At 42.0% G+C, this 17,116-nt stretch overlaps 2 protein-coding genes across 3 annotated transcripts; one reads left to right on the top strand and one right to left on the bottom strand.

Annotated features, from left to right (window-relative positions):
• Positions 1–2,833: 2,833 nt before the first annotated feature.
• LOC110535783 (uncharacterized) lies at positions 2,834–15,286 on the bottom strand. 2 transcript variants are annotated; one of them, XM_090189777.1, is made up of 4 exons: positions 14,936–15,286; positions 6,117–6,378; positions 5,798–5,974; positions 2,834–4,499 (listed from the first exon to the last, which is right to left on the bottom strand). In XM_090189777.1, the coding sequence occupies exons 1-4, from the start codon at positions 15,130–15,132 to the stop codon at positions 4,083–4,085; spliced, it is 1,053 nt and encodes a 350-aa protein (XP_090045903.1). In that variant the 5' UTR covers positions 15,133–15,286; the 3' UTR covers positions 2,834–4,082. The 2 variants fall into 2 exon arrangements, with proteins under 2 accessions (XP_090045903.1, XP_021476719.3); XM_021621044.3 differs by having other exon boundaries at positions 4,667–5,974; positions 14,936–15,261.
• On the top strand, positions 10,157–12,806 carry LOC149984873 (uncharacterized). The gene is made up of 5 exons (XM_090189784.1): positions 10,157–10,896; positions 10,984–11,160; positions 11,251–11,312; positions 11,395–11,481; positions 11,569–12,806. Exons 1-5 carry the CDS (start codon positions 10,833–10,835, stop codon positions 11,659–11,661), a joined length of 483 nt encoding a protein of 160 aa, XP_090045910.1. The 5' UTR covers positions 10,157–10,832; the 3' UTR covers positions 11,662–12,806.
• Positions 15,287–17,116: the final 1,830 nt, after the last annotated feature.

Genomic DNA, 17,116 nt, shown 5'->3' with positions numbered 1-17,116 from the left:
TTTGTAGCCATTTCCTAGTGATAGCCTTTTTACTGGCTGCCAGTAGGACCTTCAACAGGTACTTTTCTCTATGATGTAAGTTATCAGGTATTTCACCCATGTACAAAGAAATTAATGTTTGTTCTATGTCAAATTACATTATTTTTCCAATGTTAGATCTTATTTCTCCCCATTCTCCCGATTGCAGGGCAAGTCCAAAAGATATGAGAGTGTTCCGCCCTCAATAGGCCGCATTCTCTCCAACAAGGGTGTAGTGAGCCCGTCTGTTTTAATTTCAGTTTAGGTGTTATGAACAAACGTATAACATTCTTCCAACAGAATTCTCTCCATGACCTCAAGTTGGTGGAGCTTTGTTGAGTCTCTAATATATTCAACCATATTTCATCAGTTACTTCAATGTTAAGTTCCTCCTCCCATTTATTTTGAATATAGTTTATATAATGTTTCTTTGAGGATTGAATACCCAAGTAGAGATTTGAAATCGTTTTTTTGTTACTCCCCAAGTTGTATGCGTTAGTGAATACTTGGATTAATTTTGGAGGTGCTCGAGGGTCAGTCACTTTTATCTCCCTTAAGAAATAGTGTCGAACTTGTAGGTATCTGTAAAAATCTTGTTTATCCAAGCCATGTTTTTTACTTAGGTCCTGGAAGTTATCTAGGTTCCCCTTTCTTATAATTGTACTGAATGGTGTGATGCCTTTCTGCGTCCATTGTTTAAATCTGCTGTCCTGAGTTGCAGGGATAAGTATGCGGGCCAACTCAGCAGTTTGATCTCTCTGTCTAAATTATTTCGCTTAACTACCCTAAACCATGTCTTCAGAGATAAATTAATCCACTGATTTTGTCTATTGTCTATTTATTTTACCATGTCCTTATTTCCCAAAACTGACTGAATGGGTATCTCTGTCAAAGTAGTCTTGATGTCTTTCCATTTGGATTCGTATTCTGAATTGCACCAACACACCAGAGGTCTCAATTGGTCTGACGCATAATACTCTTTTAGGTTTGGTAAGGCCATACCCCCACAGTTTTTTGGTAACTGTAATGTTGTATATCTAGTTCTTGGTCTCTTACTGTTCCAGATAAACCTTGATATCCATTTATCCCATTCCCTAAACTGTTTAGGTGGGATTTCTATGGGCAGTGATTGGAACAAATACAGTAACCTTGGCAGGATGTTCATTTTGATTGTTTCAATTCTACTACTAAGATCTAAGGGAAGTGAATTCCCCCTGTCTAGGTCATCATATATTTTCTTGTTGATGTGATCGTAATTCATGCAATAAAGTTTAGGTATATCTTTTGGTAGATATACTCCCAGATATTTAATGGATGAAGAGGTCCAGGTGAAGTTACACCTGCTCTTCAGCTCTTCCTGTGGGGTATAATTATATATTAGGGCTTGGGTCTTGTGTACGTTAAGCACATACCCTGAATATGTTCCAAATGTTTGTAAAACATCCATCAATCTAGGTACACTTGAGCCTGGGTCTTTAAGGAATAACAGAACGTCATCAGCATATCTATTATCTAGTATATATATCTAGTATTTAGTCAGCCACCAATTGTGCAAGTTCTCCCACTTAAAAAGATGAGAGGCCTGTAATTTTCCTCATAGGTACACTTCAACTATGGCAGACAAAATGAGAAAAAAAATCCAGAATATCACATTGTAGGATTGTTAATGAATTTATTTGCAAATGATGGTGGAAAATAAGTATTTGGTCACCTACAAACAAGCAAGATTTCTGGCTCTCACAGACCTGTAACTTCTTCTTTAAGAGGCTCCTCTGTCCTCCCCTCGTTACCTGTATTAATGGCACCTGTTTGAACTTGTTATCAGTATAAAAGACACCTGTCCACAACCTCAAACAGTCACACTCCAAACTCCACTATGGCCAAGACCAAAGAGCTGTCAAAGGACACCAGAAACAAAATTGTAGACCTGCACCAGGCTGGGAAGACTGAATCTGCAATAGGTAAGCAGCTTGGTTTGAAGAAATCAACTGTGGGAGCAATTATTAGGAAATGGAAGACATACAAGACCACTGATAATCTCACCCCGTGGGGTCAAAATTATCACAAGAACGGTGAGCAAAAATCCCAGAACCACACGGGGGAACCTAGTGAATGACCTGCAGAGAGCTGGGACCAAAGTAACAAAGCCTACCATCAGTAACACACTACGCCGCCAGGGACTCAAATCCTGCAGTGCCAGACGTGTCCCCTGCTTAAGCCAGTACATGTCCAGGCCCGTCTGAAGTTTGCTAGAGAGCATTTGGATGATCCAGAAGAAGATTGGGAGAATGTCATACGGTCAGATGAAACCAAAATGGAACTTTTTGGTAAAAACTCAACTCGTCGTGTTTGGAGGACAAAGAATGCTGAGTTGCATCCAAAGAACACCATACCTACTGTGAAGCATGGGGGTGGAAACATCATGCTTTGGGGCTGTTTTTCTGCAAAGGGACCAGGACGACTGAACCGTGTAAAGGAAAGAATGAATGGGGCCATGTATCATGAGAGTTTGAGGGAAAACCTCCTTCCATCAGCAAGGGTATTGAAGATGAAATGTGGCTGGGTCTTTCAGCATGACAATGATCCCAAAGTCCTGGAGTGGCCTAGCCAGTCTCCAGATCTCAACCCCATAGAAAATCTTTGGAGGGAGTTGAAAGTCTGTGTTGCCCAGCAACAGCCCCAAAACATCATTGCTCTAGAGGAGATCTGCATAGAGAAATGGGCCAAAATACCAGCAACAGTGTGTGGAAACCTTGTGAAGACTTACAGAAAACGTTTGACCTCTGTCATTGCCAACAAAGGTTATATAACAAAGTATTGAGATAAACTTTTATTATTGACCAAATACTTATTTTCCACCATCATTTGCAAATAAATACAATGTGATTTTCAGGATTTTTTTTCTCTCTCATTTTGTCTGTCATAGTTGAAGTGTACCTATGATGAAAATTACAGGCCTCTCATCTTTTTAAGTGGTAGAACTTGCACAATTGGTGGCTGACTAAATATTTTTTTGCCCCACTGTATGTAGCACTGCTCGTCACATTTCCCCAGTAATCTGACTGCCAAGGCCCGGAAAAGACACTGTGCGTTAAATGGTGATCTTCTTATACTTTACCCGACTTTGCTTATTCATTCTTCCATGGTTATCTAACTCCGACTGAGACTTCTCTTATATATATTTTTAGCTTTACATTAATGGAATATGATATTTAATAATGATTCAAGTGTTAAGCTGGGGCGCAGTACTTTCGAGGCCCATATGTTGCTAGGTACCTGGGTTGAAAAATCTGATACTGGTGCATTCAAAACTAGATCCTGGTGCATTACCTGCCATTAGCGTATATGAAACATCACACAAACTAGGTGTGATCAGTGGTGATCATGACACCATATAGAGTACAGAAACGGCAGTTTAGGGCAACGTTACACATTTCAATGTGCAATGTGTTGAACCATAACTGTGTAGGTGTGTCCTAACTTCTGGCTGATACTGTACACTACCACTCAAAAGTTGTGACAACTACTAATTCAAGGGTTTTTCTTTATTTGCACTATTTTCTACATTGTAGAATAGTGTAGACATCAAAACTATTAAATAGCACATATGGAATCATGCAGTAACCAAAATAGAGTTTAACAAATCTAAATATATTTTAGATTCTTCAATCAGGTTCTGGGAATCCCAGAAAGTTCAAAGACAGAACATGAGGATAACAAATTCTAGTGCCAGGAGATGTTTCCTGCTCTTAGTCTTGGGACTCCCGAGTGAAGCAACGGTCTAAGGCACTGCATCTCAGTGCTAAAGGCATCACTACAGACCCTGGTTCGATTCCAGGCTGTATCACAACCGGCCATGATTGGGAGTCCCACAGTGTCGTTAGAGTTTGGCTGGGGTAGGCCGTCATTGTAAATAATAATTTGTTCTTAACTGACTTGCCTAGTTAAATAAAGGTTCAATAAAAAAAATGTCATTCACTAGGAATAAATCAGAAGCAAACGGGCCAAAATGGAGAGGCAGTACCTGAACTTGTCCAATAACAAACACTTGTTTTCATTTTCGGTTACAAAAATGTTTTGCTACAGTGTGCACTAATGAATACAGGATCATCATTGCACTGGCGTTTCCTCTTCCTCGGTTTCTCCTCCACTCTCTTTGCTCCCTGTCCTCCTGCCCACATCTCCCACTCAGTCATAAAGGTAAGCTCTACCTGCTGCCGAGGCTTCCTTGATTTCACCTCCCCTCCCTCCTGCCCAGTCCTGCCATCTGTTTCCCTGCTCCCCCCCTGTCCCCCAACTTCTGTGCCTCCATCAGGGTCCAGCCCTGAGTCTGGGCTGTGGTAGCGTCTGACGTGGTTCTTGAGGCTGACGTTGTGGTTGAAGCTCTTGTCGCAGTGCTGGCATTGGAAGGGCCTCTCCCCAGTGTGGACGCGCAGGTGGGACTTCAGCTGGCTGAGCTGGGCAAAGGCACGCTGGCACACCTGACACACAGGAAAGGGCAACATGGACCATGTAAATACAATACTTTGGATTTAAATAAAAATGTAACGTTTTTATTTTATTTACAGTAAATAGCCCTCTTTAAAATAAGTAATTGAAACTGACACTTCAGTTGAATGTAATTGAAACCCTGCCCCTCCCTCCAGACCTGGCACTTGAAGGGCTTGTCGTCACTGTGGGACAGTGCGTGCCTCTCCAGGAGGTGACCCTTGTTGAATTCCTTGTAACATGTGTGACAGATGTGTCTCTTGGACTCGTGCTTTCTGAGATGGCGATTCCGTATGAGGATGTTGTCAAAGCTCAGTGGGCACTCTGAGCAGCTGTAGCATCTGTGACCTTTTAATCTTTTGAATCTGTGGGTCTTCTCGTGGGTCAGCTTGTCCGGCCGCGTCCTGAAGGATTGGAGGCAGAACTTACAGGGAAACTTAAGGTCCTGACGGTGTAGCCTCCGGTGTTGCTTGAGGCCCAGTTCACTCGCACAACCCTGCCCACAGTCTGGACAGCGGACCATGAACTTGTGTTCACACTTATGGTGTTTCAGCCTGGTGGTGTACAGGACGCCACATTCAGGACAGAGGACCATGTGGTGTTTTTTAGAGTATTTGAATTTCTGCCGGATGCTGACAAGGTCCCCGGAGCCCAGTTCTCCAGCAGCACCGCTGAACGACTCCTGGTCCTGCTGGTCTCTCTGGGGTGATGATGAAGGTGATCCATCAGAGTCTTCAGCAGACTCATCCAAACCAGTCCCTCCTGTAGGCTGCTGCAATTGCCTTCCTCTGCTTCTCCCTTTCCCCCTACCCCTTCCCCTGCCTCTTCCTCTCCTACTTGTTGGTTTCTCCTCTTCTGGGTCAAATTCAGAGTCACTCTCTCGCAGTCCCTCTTCCTCAGCTTCTGGGTCAAATTCAGAGTCACTCTCTGTCCGTCTATCTTCCTCATCTGTCTCTTCACCCTCCATCTCACACACATCACCCTCCCCCTCACACCCATCTGCAGCGACCTCAGTCTTCTCTCCTCTGTCTATCTGAGAGGTTGGGCTTTCAGAGTCCTCAGGCTCTATAGAGTATATTGTCAACTCAATAGAGGCCCGCTGCTCAGCACCATTCTCCTGTTGTTCATCACCTAGGAACTGTCCCTTTCTCTCCTCTCCTTCCTCATCCTCCTGTGAGGACAGGCCATTGTCCTCCTGGCTTCGTGCACAGTCCATCTCACTGTCCAACACCACCTTAGTTACTTTCTTTCTCTCCTCTGTTCCTTTGTTCCCCTCATTTTTCCCCCTCACCAGGGACATGCCACTTCCTCCTGGTCTTGGTGGCTGGTCTACAGTCACCCTCATCTCCAAAGAGCCAGTCAGATCCAGATTCTCATCTCTGTCCTCCGATGGCAAGTCCCCATCTCGGTTCTCAGACAGCAAGGCTCCATCTGTGTCCTCAGGTGGCAGGGCCACCTGCATGTCAACCTACTTAGCGAAGGAAAACACCAGTATTATTGGAGTGACAGTTCTGTATAAAAAAAAGAAGAAATAACTAGAGATACCACAGAATACAAACAACTGAAGTTAGTTACCTCACAATATCAACTGTTAATCCTTAAATACCCACCTGAATATTCTGTGGCTGGTCCCCATTTCCTTTGAGCATTGTCTGGACAGTAGATGCGTTGCTTGCCCATGTCCTGCGGTGGTTGCAGCTCTGGCAGTGTTGGGTCACAGAGAGGCATGTCCTGTCTCCCTGCGTCTGGATCACACTCTCACGCCTGCACTGCTCACACCGCTGAAACAGCTGCAGCAGGCAGTCGATGTTCACGATTATATCTTCTGGGGAGGGAGGGGGGGCAGCAGGTTGTGGAGGGGGGGCAGCTAACCTGGGTCAAAAAAATTAATAAAAGAGCGGGTGATTTCCTGCCACTATCGGCTCTTGCCAATTCATACTCATTAGCAATTGTATCTTCTAGGAAAATGCGTTGACGAAACAGTTCAATAAGAGTCCCCTTATTGGTCGGTATGTACTTCAAAAAAGGTCTAAATAAAAATGCCTCTTTGGCACCTCCAATGTATTAAAGAGCCACTGAACACAGATTGGTTATTTTTCTGCTGCTTATTAAAAAAACAAGATTTCAGTCTTGGAGTTGTGTTTCCTGACCGATTCTACGTTTGGTTAATGATGTTTGTCCCCCATGAGACACTGTAGACACGGAAGCCTAAGAAACTGTTTGAATAAGGATGTGTACGTGCACTACTTCGCACACACCATACATTTATTTCTAATGGATGCTCATTGTTCCTTGTAAATTATTTTGGGGTGCACTGGAGACCCTGTACTGCTTTCTGACTTCTAGCCTTCCAAGGTTTAAAATACTGAAGAAGGAACAGGAAAACATGCAGCTGAATCTCTCGCTGTTCTCAAGCTGAAGAGCCTACTGGCCACAAGGTGGGCCTCCAGGAAACAGGCCACAGAAGTGAATATACAGAGCCTGCATGCAATCCTTGAACTCTGCTCTGAATAAATCACCATAACCATACTACACCAAATACTGCCTCTACAGCTGATGACCTGCTCTCAAAGATGAGCACATTTGAGTTTAAATTCATGTTGGTGTTTTGGAACAGTTTACTAAAGAAGACGTACATCCTTCCCATCAGCAGTGCCATCAGCAGTGCCAAGCAAAGTTTCAGCCGCCTGTGAAAATCATCAAGCGATATTTGCCTGCATACATGAATAAGGCCAGACTATCCAACCTCACATTGCTTTATACTGAGTGGGACATAGTGATTAAGAAAGTATTCACACCCCTTGACTTTTCCACATTTTGTTGTTACAGCCTGGATTTAAAATGTATTACATTTAGATGGCCTACACACAATTCTCCATAATGTCAAAGTGGAATTATGTTTTTGAAATGTTTACAAATTACAATGAATATCCCTTTGAGCATGGTAAAGTTATTAACCGAGGATGGATCAACAACATTGTAGTTACTCCACAAAACTAACCTAATTGACAGAGTGAAGGAAGGAAGCCTGTACAGAATATAAAATATTCCAAAACATGCATCCTGTTTGCAACAAGGCACTAAAGGAATACTGCAAAAAATGTGGCAAAGCAATTAACTTTTTGTCTTGAATACAAAGTTATGTTTGGGGCAAATACTACAAACATTCCATATTTTCAAGTATAGTGGTGGCTGCATCATGTTATGGGTATGCTTGTAATCATTAAGGACTGGGGAGTTTTTCATGATAAAAAAAGAAACGGAATAGTGTCCACAGCAAAATCCTAGAGGAAAACGTGGTTCAGTCTGCTTTCCACCAGAAACTGGGAAATTAAATCACCTTTGCGCAGGACAATAACCTAAAACACAAGGCAAAATCTACACTGGGGTTGCTTACCAAGAAGACAGTGAATGTTCCTGAGTGACCGAATTACAGTTGACTTAAATCTACTTGAACATCTATGGCAAGACCTGAAAATGGTTGTCTAAGCAATGATCAATCAATTTGACAGAGCTTGAAGAGGTTTGAAAAGAATAGTGAGCAAATGTTGCACAATAAAAGGTGTGGAAAGCTCTTAGACTTACCCAGAAAGACTCACAGCCAAAGGTGCTTCTATAAAGTATTGTCTCAGTGGTATGCAAATTATATATTTCTGTAATTCATTTTTTTTTTATTTGCAAAAAAAAAAAAAAACATGTTTTCACTTTGATTGTGGGGTATTGTGTGTAGATGGGTGAGGGAAATGTATATTTAATCCATTTTGAATTCAGGGTTATTATTAATATATATTTAATTCAGGCAAAATGTGGAATAAGGCAAGGCACTGTAGACACTGACAACTTGAGGATGACGTTTTAAAAACGGGACCCTGGTTTGTAAATAGTTTGTTCAGGTGTTGGGATTATTATTTAGTTCTATTGAACGCATGATAATGGAATTTAACAAAATTGACTAGATTACATCAGACTACAACATGGGTATTTTGGCTGAGCAGTGACAACCTGGTGAGTGAAACATCCTTTTTTTATTGGTCTTTGGTTAAGACGAAAGCAGTTGACATGTTATTACAGGCCCTCTTGCTCATCAACTCTTGACACCTATATGCAGGCCGTGTGCGTGTGTGACACTGCCTGCCTTGTGTTGCTTACGATGTGCCTGTTTTGTAGTTGTGATCTCATTGTCTACTTTATCTTTGAATGTAGGCCTATGTCTGCTAAACGAGAGCTTCATGCGTTGCGATGAATGGTTTTGATGACTCGCCGCTTTGGTGCTGCTGTCCTTGGTGCTGACCACCTGCGGAGCTCTCCCGACCACTGCGCTTTGTAGAGCGACGTGTGCTGTCCATGGTGCTGACCACCTGGGGAGCTCTCCCAACCACTGTGCTTTGTAGAGCGACGTGTGCTGAACTTGGTGCTGAAACATTGTATTGCGATTCACCGCAGACTGACACTTTTTTTTGGTGTCTGGCAAAGTGACACTATCTGTATGTTTTATTGGAAATAGGCTTGCATGGCTCTGTGATGATGGCCAATTTGTGTTTATGATAGCTGATATACTTTTATGATTTGGTTAGAAGGACCCCTTGAAAGCGCCCGCCCCCTCTGCGCTGAGGCTAGGTCCACGCCTGGTTCTGGGACAATAGATCCAATATTCATACATCTACTGTACATAAAATATATATATTAATTCATACAACTACTGTATATATGTATATATATATATATATACATATATATGTATATACAGTAGTTGTATATATTAAGCAATGACGCTAAAGCAACCGATCAGAACATTTATCTGAAAATGTTGCTAAACATATTTCTTAACATGTTACGCGCAGCAATGCGCCCACAGCAGTAGGCTATGTAGGCTATGTGGGCTATGCGCAAATGTGCACAACAGGTACTAACTAGCCTTTCTCTCAGCTTGTGACCATTTGATCTGACCGAAACGTGCCTCGAGTATGTCAACAGAATCAAGCCTTTAGACGTTAATTATCCTACATTATACTTGTCAAGCATGACTGGCGTTTAGCCTAAAGGGTGAATTCGGAAAGAGTGGAACATCATTTCAACTGGCACAGCTTAATCCTTACCCATTTATTTATTGGTCTGACATGAGAAAATCTAAACTATTGTTTAGATTGCAGAGAAACTACACGATCAAAATCACATCACTTCATTGGTGTGACAGAGGGGGGCAGAGCAAGCTTCAAACATGAAGCTCACCCTGCAAAACACAGTGACATAGCTTTTTGTCTGTTTTGATGTTATAAAATTGCAAAATATCGCACTGTGCCAAATGTTGATTTAAATGTGCATATTATGTAGTACTGCATGAAAATTCATAAAGAAGTTGCAAGTATTATGTTTCGATTTTGTAATTCAGTCTTTTGTTATTGTTCCGCTTTACCAACCATAGCTAGCTAAAGTAGGACGGCATGGAGTAGCTAAAGTAGGACGGCATGGAGTAGCTAAAGTGGGACAGTATGGAGTAGCTAAAGTGGGACAGTATGGAGTAGCTAAAGTGGGCCCAACACATGATGTATTTCAGGAATCTACACTTGTTTCATAATCACACAAAATGTTGTCATTGGGGTACAATTAGGACCATAATAATGGTGTCGCAGTTTATCTAAACTGCTGTCCAGGGGCCTGTTGCACAAAAGTAGAATTAAGACATCCGGGATAAATGACTCAGCTGAGCTCAATGAAGCCAAAACATGTGCGTCCAGGCTTAATTGGTTGCACAAAGACCAAGCCAGGATGAGCAGACACGGATTCATTAAGCCAGGTGAAACCAATCCTGGATAGGTGCGCGCTCACGGCTCACTCAAATAGACCCCGCCACAGATCACAGATTAACTGATTTACCATGGCAACTAGAGCCGCGTACTTTTCCCCGTCGGAAGCACAAATCCTCATGGAGGCATACGAGGAGGTAAAATATATAATTAAGAAGAAAGGCAACACCGCCACAGTGATAAAGCAAAGAGAAAAAGCGTGGCAAAGTATTGCAGACCGCCTGAATGCGTAAGTAGTGCACAATTACACACTCACCGCTCCGCTGAAACATCACAATTACAATTCAAATATTTAATTCACATCTCCAAAAATGCAGTTGTACTGTAATTATGAAACGGTAAATTTTTTTTATTGAAATGCACTGCAGATATGAGTGAAATTGTGTAAAGTAACTCCATCACACTGTATAAAGCTATGATAAAATTTTTGATATTTTTACTGAAAACAAGACAAAAATACCAAGTAATTTTTTGCAGTGTGACTCCATTAAGTGTGTGTGTGTGTGTGTGTGTAGATTAAACATGAACGGGCCAAAACGGACATGGCAGCAGGTCAAAATCAAATACAAGAACATTCTGCAGAATGGTATGGTCCCTGACTAATATTTAACAAAGCACAAGCATATATTGTACCCAGAAGGTGCCTGCTCACACATTGTCTGTACTGTTTTAGCAGTGAAAAAGAATACCCACAGACAAGGCACGGGTGGTGGGTCACCAAAGGCTGACCTTACCCCAGCAGAGGACATGGCCTTGGAGCTAAATAAAGGCAGGCCCGTCTTAGAGGGGATCCCTGGGGGGAAAGAGACGAGCATAGGTTCCTCCCAAGATGCCACCCGCTTCATTCAAGGTATGTCCTTCCATCTCTACATGGGATACAACCACATTCATATTGAATCAATTTGGACTGTCTGACTTTGGTTTACCTATTGCCTTGCAGTGTCTGGCAGCACTGTGTTCCTGTTAGAGCCACCAGCACAAGCACCAGACGATGCTGATCCAGTGAGTACTCCATCAAAGGCATACTGTAGGCCTGGCATGTCTTGTCTACTAGCTTCAATATGAATCCGATTAAATGTGATAGGGTGAAGGCCCCAGTGCAGCAGCAACAGCACATGATGGAGACGATGATGAGGAGGAGACCATCTCTCTGGATTCCAGAAGGCATGAGGTATCATGTTAAGACTGTGAAAGTACTATTTACTCTACAATGGTGAGGAGTCCTCATCAAAATCAAAAAATCGAATTTCTTTTACAGGACCCAGATGCTATACAGTGGGAAAACCAGCCTGGCAACATAGTGCGTATTAATAAAAGGACACCACATCCTGCCAAATTCCAGCTGCGCTAATTGTATTGTGTTCACAGAGCTCACAAGCTATCAGAAAGTTGTATGGCAACCACCTCCGGTGCCAAATAGAACTGGCAGACATAGACACTCAGTACAAGAAGAAAAAGATGGAAAATCTTGCACTGGAGTTCGAAATAAAAAAGAGGACAATTAGGAAACTGGACCTTGAAATAAAAAAACTTGAGAGGGAGGTGAGATATGCCTTCAATGTACACTGTATGCTAACTGTAACACAAATGTATTAATCATTATTTTTCTTTCCTCCCCCAGCTCCAAGAAGATGACACAGCTCAAAATAAAAATTAGGTATATTCTCGTAAAGTCAAGTGAGCCATGACATATGAGCTCTTATTGTGAGCACACAGGACGGTGGCATCTTTCTAAGGTTTTTTTTATTTTCCCAGCAATCAGTACAACCAAGTCATCGTTATAAGGCATCGCCCTCTTTTGCCCACCCCCCCCAGCACCAGGTGTGGCCACTAGCCTATATGAAGGCCCAAAATTGTGTGTTCCTTTCTGCTCTGACAATGGCATGCCCATTCGTGCGAGATGTGGTGGATGAAGAAGCACTTGTGCTGAGGAGAGCCTTCAGGTGAGAAAGGGTCTTCAGGGACCGGTTGGACCCACTGGCCTTCCCTGATGACCATCTATATGAAAGATACAGGTTTTCTGCAGATGGCATCAGGTATCTATGCAGACTACTGGGTCCCAGGATTAAGCACCGCACTGCACGGAGCCATGCACTGAGTGTGGAGCAAATGGTTTGTGTGGCCTTGCGCTTTTTTGCTAGTGGAGCCTTCCTGTACTCAGTGGGGGATGCAGAACAGCTGAACAAGGCCACAATTTGCCGCACAATAAGGAGTGTGTGTCTGGCTATCAAAGCATTAGCAGATGTCTTCATCTCCTTCCCTGGCCACAGAAGACTCTGTGACATCAAAGAGGAGTTCTATAGGATTGCAGGTAAGAGGATCTACAAATTACAGGACAACTGTTAACACATAGTAGGATACTCATTACTTTGTGTGACAGGTTTCCCCAATGTCATTGGTGCAGTGGACTGCACACACATAAGGATAAAAGCCCCCTCAGGTGCCCATGAGGCCGATTTTGTGAATAGGAAATCCTTTCACAGCATTAATGTTCAGGTGAACATAACTTTTTGATATTGTCCATTGACGAACACTCTGCATTGCCAGTGATGTGCATTGATTGGTGTAATATTCCTCATCTTATGATTTCAGATGGTCTGCAATGCTGACTGTGTGATCAGCAATGTTGTGGCAAAATGGCCTGGCTCAGTCCATGACTCCAGAATCTTTCGGGCCTCTGAAATCTATCAGTGCCTATCACAAGGTAAGCCACACAACCCCTATTTATAACCATCATGGCTGTGTCAAGAATATCACTGTGTTTATGAGGTAGTAATGATGAGATTTTGTGTTGACAGGTGAATTCTCTGGTGTGTTGCTGGGAGACAGGGGGTATGGCTGCCAGCCTTTTCTCCTGACACCTTTCACAGACCCCCAGGAAGCACAGCAGGCCTACAACCATGCCCATGCCAGGACCAGGGCCAGAGTTGAAATGACCTTTGGCCTCCTGAAGGCACGCTTTCACTGCCTTCACAAATTAAGGGTCAGCCCTGTTAGGGCATGTGATATTACTGTGGCTTGTGCTGTCCTCCACAATGTGGCCTGCCTGAGGAAGGAGAGGGCCCCCAGAGTGCCACCAGCCATGGACTGGGACAATCCGGCAATCTTCCCTGATGACGACAGTGGTCGGCTGCTGAGGGACCAATATGTGTTGAATTATTTTAGTTAGTATGTGTGCTTTCAATTTTGGTTAAATATGTCCTGCGGTGGCAGAGGAATTTGGTTTTTTTTGGGTTCGTTTTTTGATGAATTTGGCCTCTTATGATGTTTGTGCGGTATACTGTGTGTAATACAAGGCTGCAGGGAGGCTACTGCATCCATTCATTTGTCTGTTCAGTTGATGTGTATGGATTTGTCCTGCATTTATTTTAGTGTGCAGACATGCAGGGTGTGTTATACACATTCAAAGGTCTGTATATGTATCATTTTGTATAATATGCTTAGATTCTGTGCTTTCCATCTTGTAGAGTCACTGTGACTTCAGTTTTGAAAGGAGCTGATGGTTTACCTGCTTTGTTTTGTCCTTATTCAATAAAGGAACATAATGTTACACATTGTGTTTTTATATTCATATGGAATGTGTATTTGTTTATATGACAGAGTACTAGGGCCACACTGAAGAAAAAGGATAAAGTCATAAATTTATGAGGCTGGTTCTTTCTGCAGAAAAGCTACATATTGTTTTTACAGTTTTGATACTTATGACAATGTGATACTTAATATTCTGGCACATCAGCATGTCTTTGTTTATGAAACCATACTGAAGTATAATTTCACGAAATGCCCCACATCTGTCATTTTAACAACTGTCCTCCTTTAAAACAACTGGTTACAATATTATGACTTGTGTTTTTTTCCCCTCTGTGGCCCTAATATTCTAGCATTTTATATATAGCCTATGGGAAACTGTAAATTATCTAATGATAGCAACATCATCTAAAAATCATTTTTTATCCAAAATCATTGAAATTAATGATCACAAACGTTTAAATAACAGTGGGTCTAGTTATATGTGATAACAATGTATAGTGAGCAGTGAAATAACTATTGGTTTCCATTTGTGGTGACTGCTGACTGACATTAGGGATGAGATTAAATAGATCCTGGAATTTAGCCTGGTCTGGAGCAGGCTAGCTCCACAGAATAAATCTCCATGGTAATTTATACCATAACATATCCTCCTGCCCCCTATCCATCTTTAGTGCAACCGGATTACGGATCAATTGAGCCAGGATCACCAAGATATCCTGGCTTAATCCCTTATCCTAGTTTTGTGCAACAGGCCCCAGGCTATCAAATGCGAGAAACATTTTTATTTGACTCCGTGTAGACAAAATGGGTGTGTCATGCATCCTGTTAATATATCAACAAAGAAGTGTGTGTGTGATTTTAGAAACATCTTGAGGATTTCAGAAATGTATCATGTGTTGGGTTTATATGTTGGATAGATGTCGAAAGACGGAAAATGCAAGAAGTGTCCCACTTCCTCCTCTCGTACATTTTTTTTATTTCGTTTTCTGGCCTTGTGAGCGGGGTTTTGAGTAGTCATTGGGTTTGGACATTTTAGGTGGACCTGGCAACCCTGATAAACTGGTAGACTGCAGGAAAAAAAACACCCGAATTACCTGTCAAGCAAAAACAAAGCCACTTCGGCATCTGTAGGCATAGATTTATCCTCCTTGAGGTTCCTCCATCTGGTAAAAGCTTCTCCGATATTAATCCGATTTCTGGATTTGTCCTTTAATTTTCTCCACTCAGAATCTCGATCGGGTTTCTTCTTCAGTGGTAAAAAGGGTGTAAAGATTATATTATTATTGGCCATGATTGGGCGCAATAGAGGCACTATTTAAAACTAAATCGAATGTACTAGGGTATGGTGTAACGTTGGCTTTCCTTACAAATCTCAGTGTTCCACCATTGTTTCCACCACGGAAATGACCTAATATTTACGTATTCCCGGGCCCCCTTTCTTCAGTAGGGTTTAAGGAAGATTGGCATCCAAACAGCGCATTACCGCCGCCTACTGTGCTGGAGTGTGGGCCAGAGACAGTAAGGAACTAAATCCTACCTGCCAGCCCAGTTTCTCTTGGGACACTGTCTGAATCCAAAATTACCCCCTTCCCTCGCCCCTCCATTTGCGAGTTCACACGCGCCTCCGATATTTACATTAGTGTCCCAAAACTGAGGGAGTGAAAATTATAGTAAAAAATACTGGCAGTACTTCCACCTTCCTGATGGATGCTGTATTGACCAAGCAGGCAATGGGAGACAACTGAGTAGGGTGCAAATATTAGGGGGTTTATTTTCCCAAACTTGAAATTGTTTACAAAGAGAAGACAAAAACCATAGTGCATAAAAAGTACTTAAAAGGTCTGTAAATGAATGAAAGTAAAAGTGTTCTAACAACTCAAACATAGATAAATGTATAACTGAGGTCTACACAGCAGAACCAACTTCTTCTTCAAGGTTTATTGGCAGACTAGTTTCAATGTCACATGCACAATGAAATGTCTTTCTTGCAAGCTCTAACCCCAACAATGCAGTAGTCAATAACAAATGTAATACTGAATATAACAAGGTAGAACAAAAACATGAGAAATAAGAACACGAAAAAGTAAGCAAGCAGTTCCAGTACCATATTTACAATGTGCAGGGACACTGTAGTGATAGGTAGATGTGTATAGGGTTAAGGTGACAAGGCATCGGGATATAAGAAACAGTCGCAGCAGCACATATGATTGTATGTGAGCGGGTGTGAGTAGTCAGTATAAATGTATATGCATATTATGTGTGTGTGTGTGTGTGAGTGAATGGAGTGAGTGTGTAGGGCCCTCTGAGTGTGCAGAAATCAAATACAAGGGTCAACTCAGTCTGTTAGCCATTTAGTTAGCTATTTAGCAGTCTTATGGCTTGGGGATAGAAGCTATTCAGGAGCCTGTTAGTGTCAGACTTCATGCACCGGCACAGCTTGCCATGTGGAAACAGAGAGAACAGTCTATGACTTGGGTGGCTGTAGTCTAACCTATAAGGTGTATTGCCGCCACCTACTGTGCAGGGTAGTAAAGTATCCCCCCAAAACGTTTTGGATGAAAATATTCATACTAACTACCAAAAACTAAATTAACACTATTTCTTCTGTTAAAATCAGTCAAAATGTGATCCCTACACAGGCTCATAGAGCCTGGGAGGGCCGTACTTCTTCTGTCTTTCAGGCCCAGAACCTTTTCTGCCACAGCCACAATGACATCCAATTTCCTGATTTATTTGACACTTGAAACTCCAAGAGTTAGTTGAGCACACAGAATATAAAAGAGAATGGCCAGTTCCAAATATGAGGTAGGGAGGCTACAAAGATAAACATTTAAAAAAATCAAGGATCTATTCTTGCAGAAACATGATTTTAAGCATAAATATCATTAACGTAATTTGTTTTAAATATATGCATTTTAAATAGAAAACGCTAGCATATCATGTTAAACTGGAGAAATCCAGTTAAAACGATATGTTAATCGACACCCCTCTATTTTAGGATAATACGAGGGTCCAATTAGCAGCAGGCCCGCTAACAAGCTGGCCGCAATGCTGCAGATAAAGGCACCAGAAACGTGCTGCAAAATCTCAAATGGTAAAACGCATCAATAATTATTAGATTAAGATGCTACAATATATAAATATACGAGTGTGCACTTAGAATTAGTGTATGCAACAATTCAATAAAGGTGTGTCTTTGATATTTGAAATGAAAACCCTGTGGTCATTATTTGATTGGACACTAAATGTCTGGTGCAAATTAATGTTAAAGTGCA

Source organism: Oncorhynchus mykiss, chromosome 2 (assembly GCF_057628025.1).
Source record: "Oncorhynchus mykiss isolate SJ-2025 chromosome 2, ASM5762802v1, whole genome shotgun sequence".
NCBI classification, from domain to species: domain Eukaryota; kingdom Metazoa; phylum Chordata; class Actinopteri; order Salmoniformes; family Salmonidae; genus Oncorhynchus; species Oncorhynchus mykiss.
The sequence above is the reverse complement of the archived record's forward strand: the minus strand, read 5'-3'. Positions and strand labels throughout refer to the sequence as shown.

Bases quoted from the DNA above. Each gene is read 5' to 3' on its own strand.
- LOC149984873 (XM_090189784.1), top strand. From the start codon at position 10,833: ATGAACGGGCCAAAACGGACATGGCAGCAGGTCAAAATCAAATACAAG. The intron at 10,897-10,983 runs GTATGGTCCCTG...GTACTGTTTTAG, and splicing joins CAAGAACATTCTGCAGAATG to CAGTGAAAAAGAATACCCAC. The intron at 11,482-11,568 runs GTATCATGTTAA...TTTCTTTTACAG, and splicing joins TGGATTCCAGAAGGCATGAG to GACCCAGATGCTATACAGTG.
- LOC110535783 (XM_021621044.3), bottom strand. From the start codon at position 15,132: ATGGCCAATAATAATATAATCTTTACACCCTTTTTACCACTGAAGAAG. The intron at 6,379-14,935 runs GTAATTCGGGTG...TTTTTGACCCAG, and splicing joins GCTTTGTTTTTGCTTGACAG to GTTAGCTGCCCCCCCTCCAC. The intron at 4,500-4,666 runs GTCTGGAGGGAG...CCTGTGTGTCAG, and splicing joins ACAAGCCCTTCAAGTGCCAG to GTGTGCCAGCGTGCCTTTGC.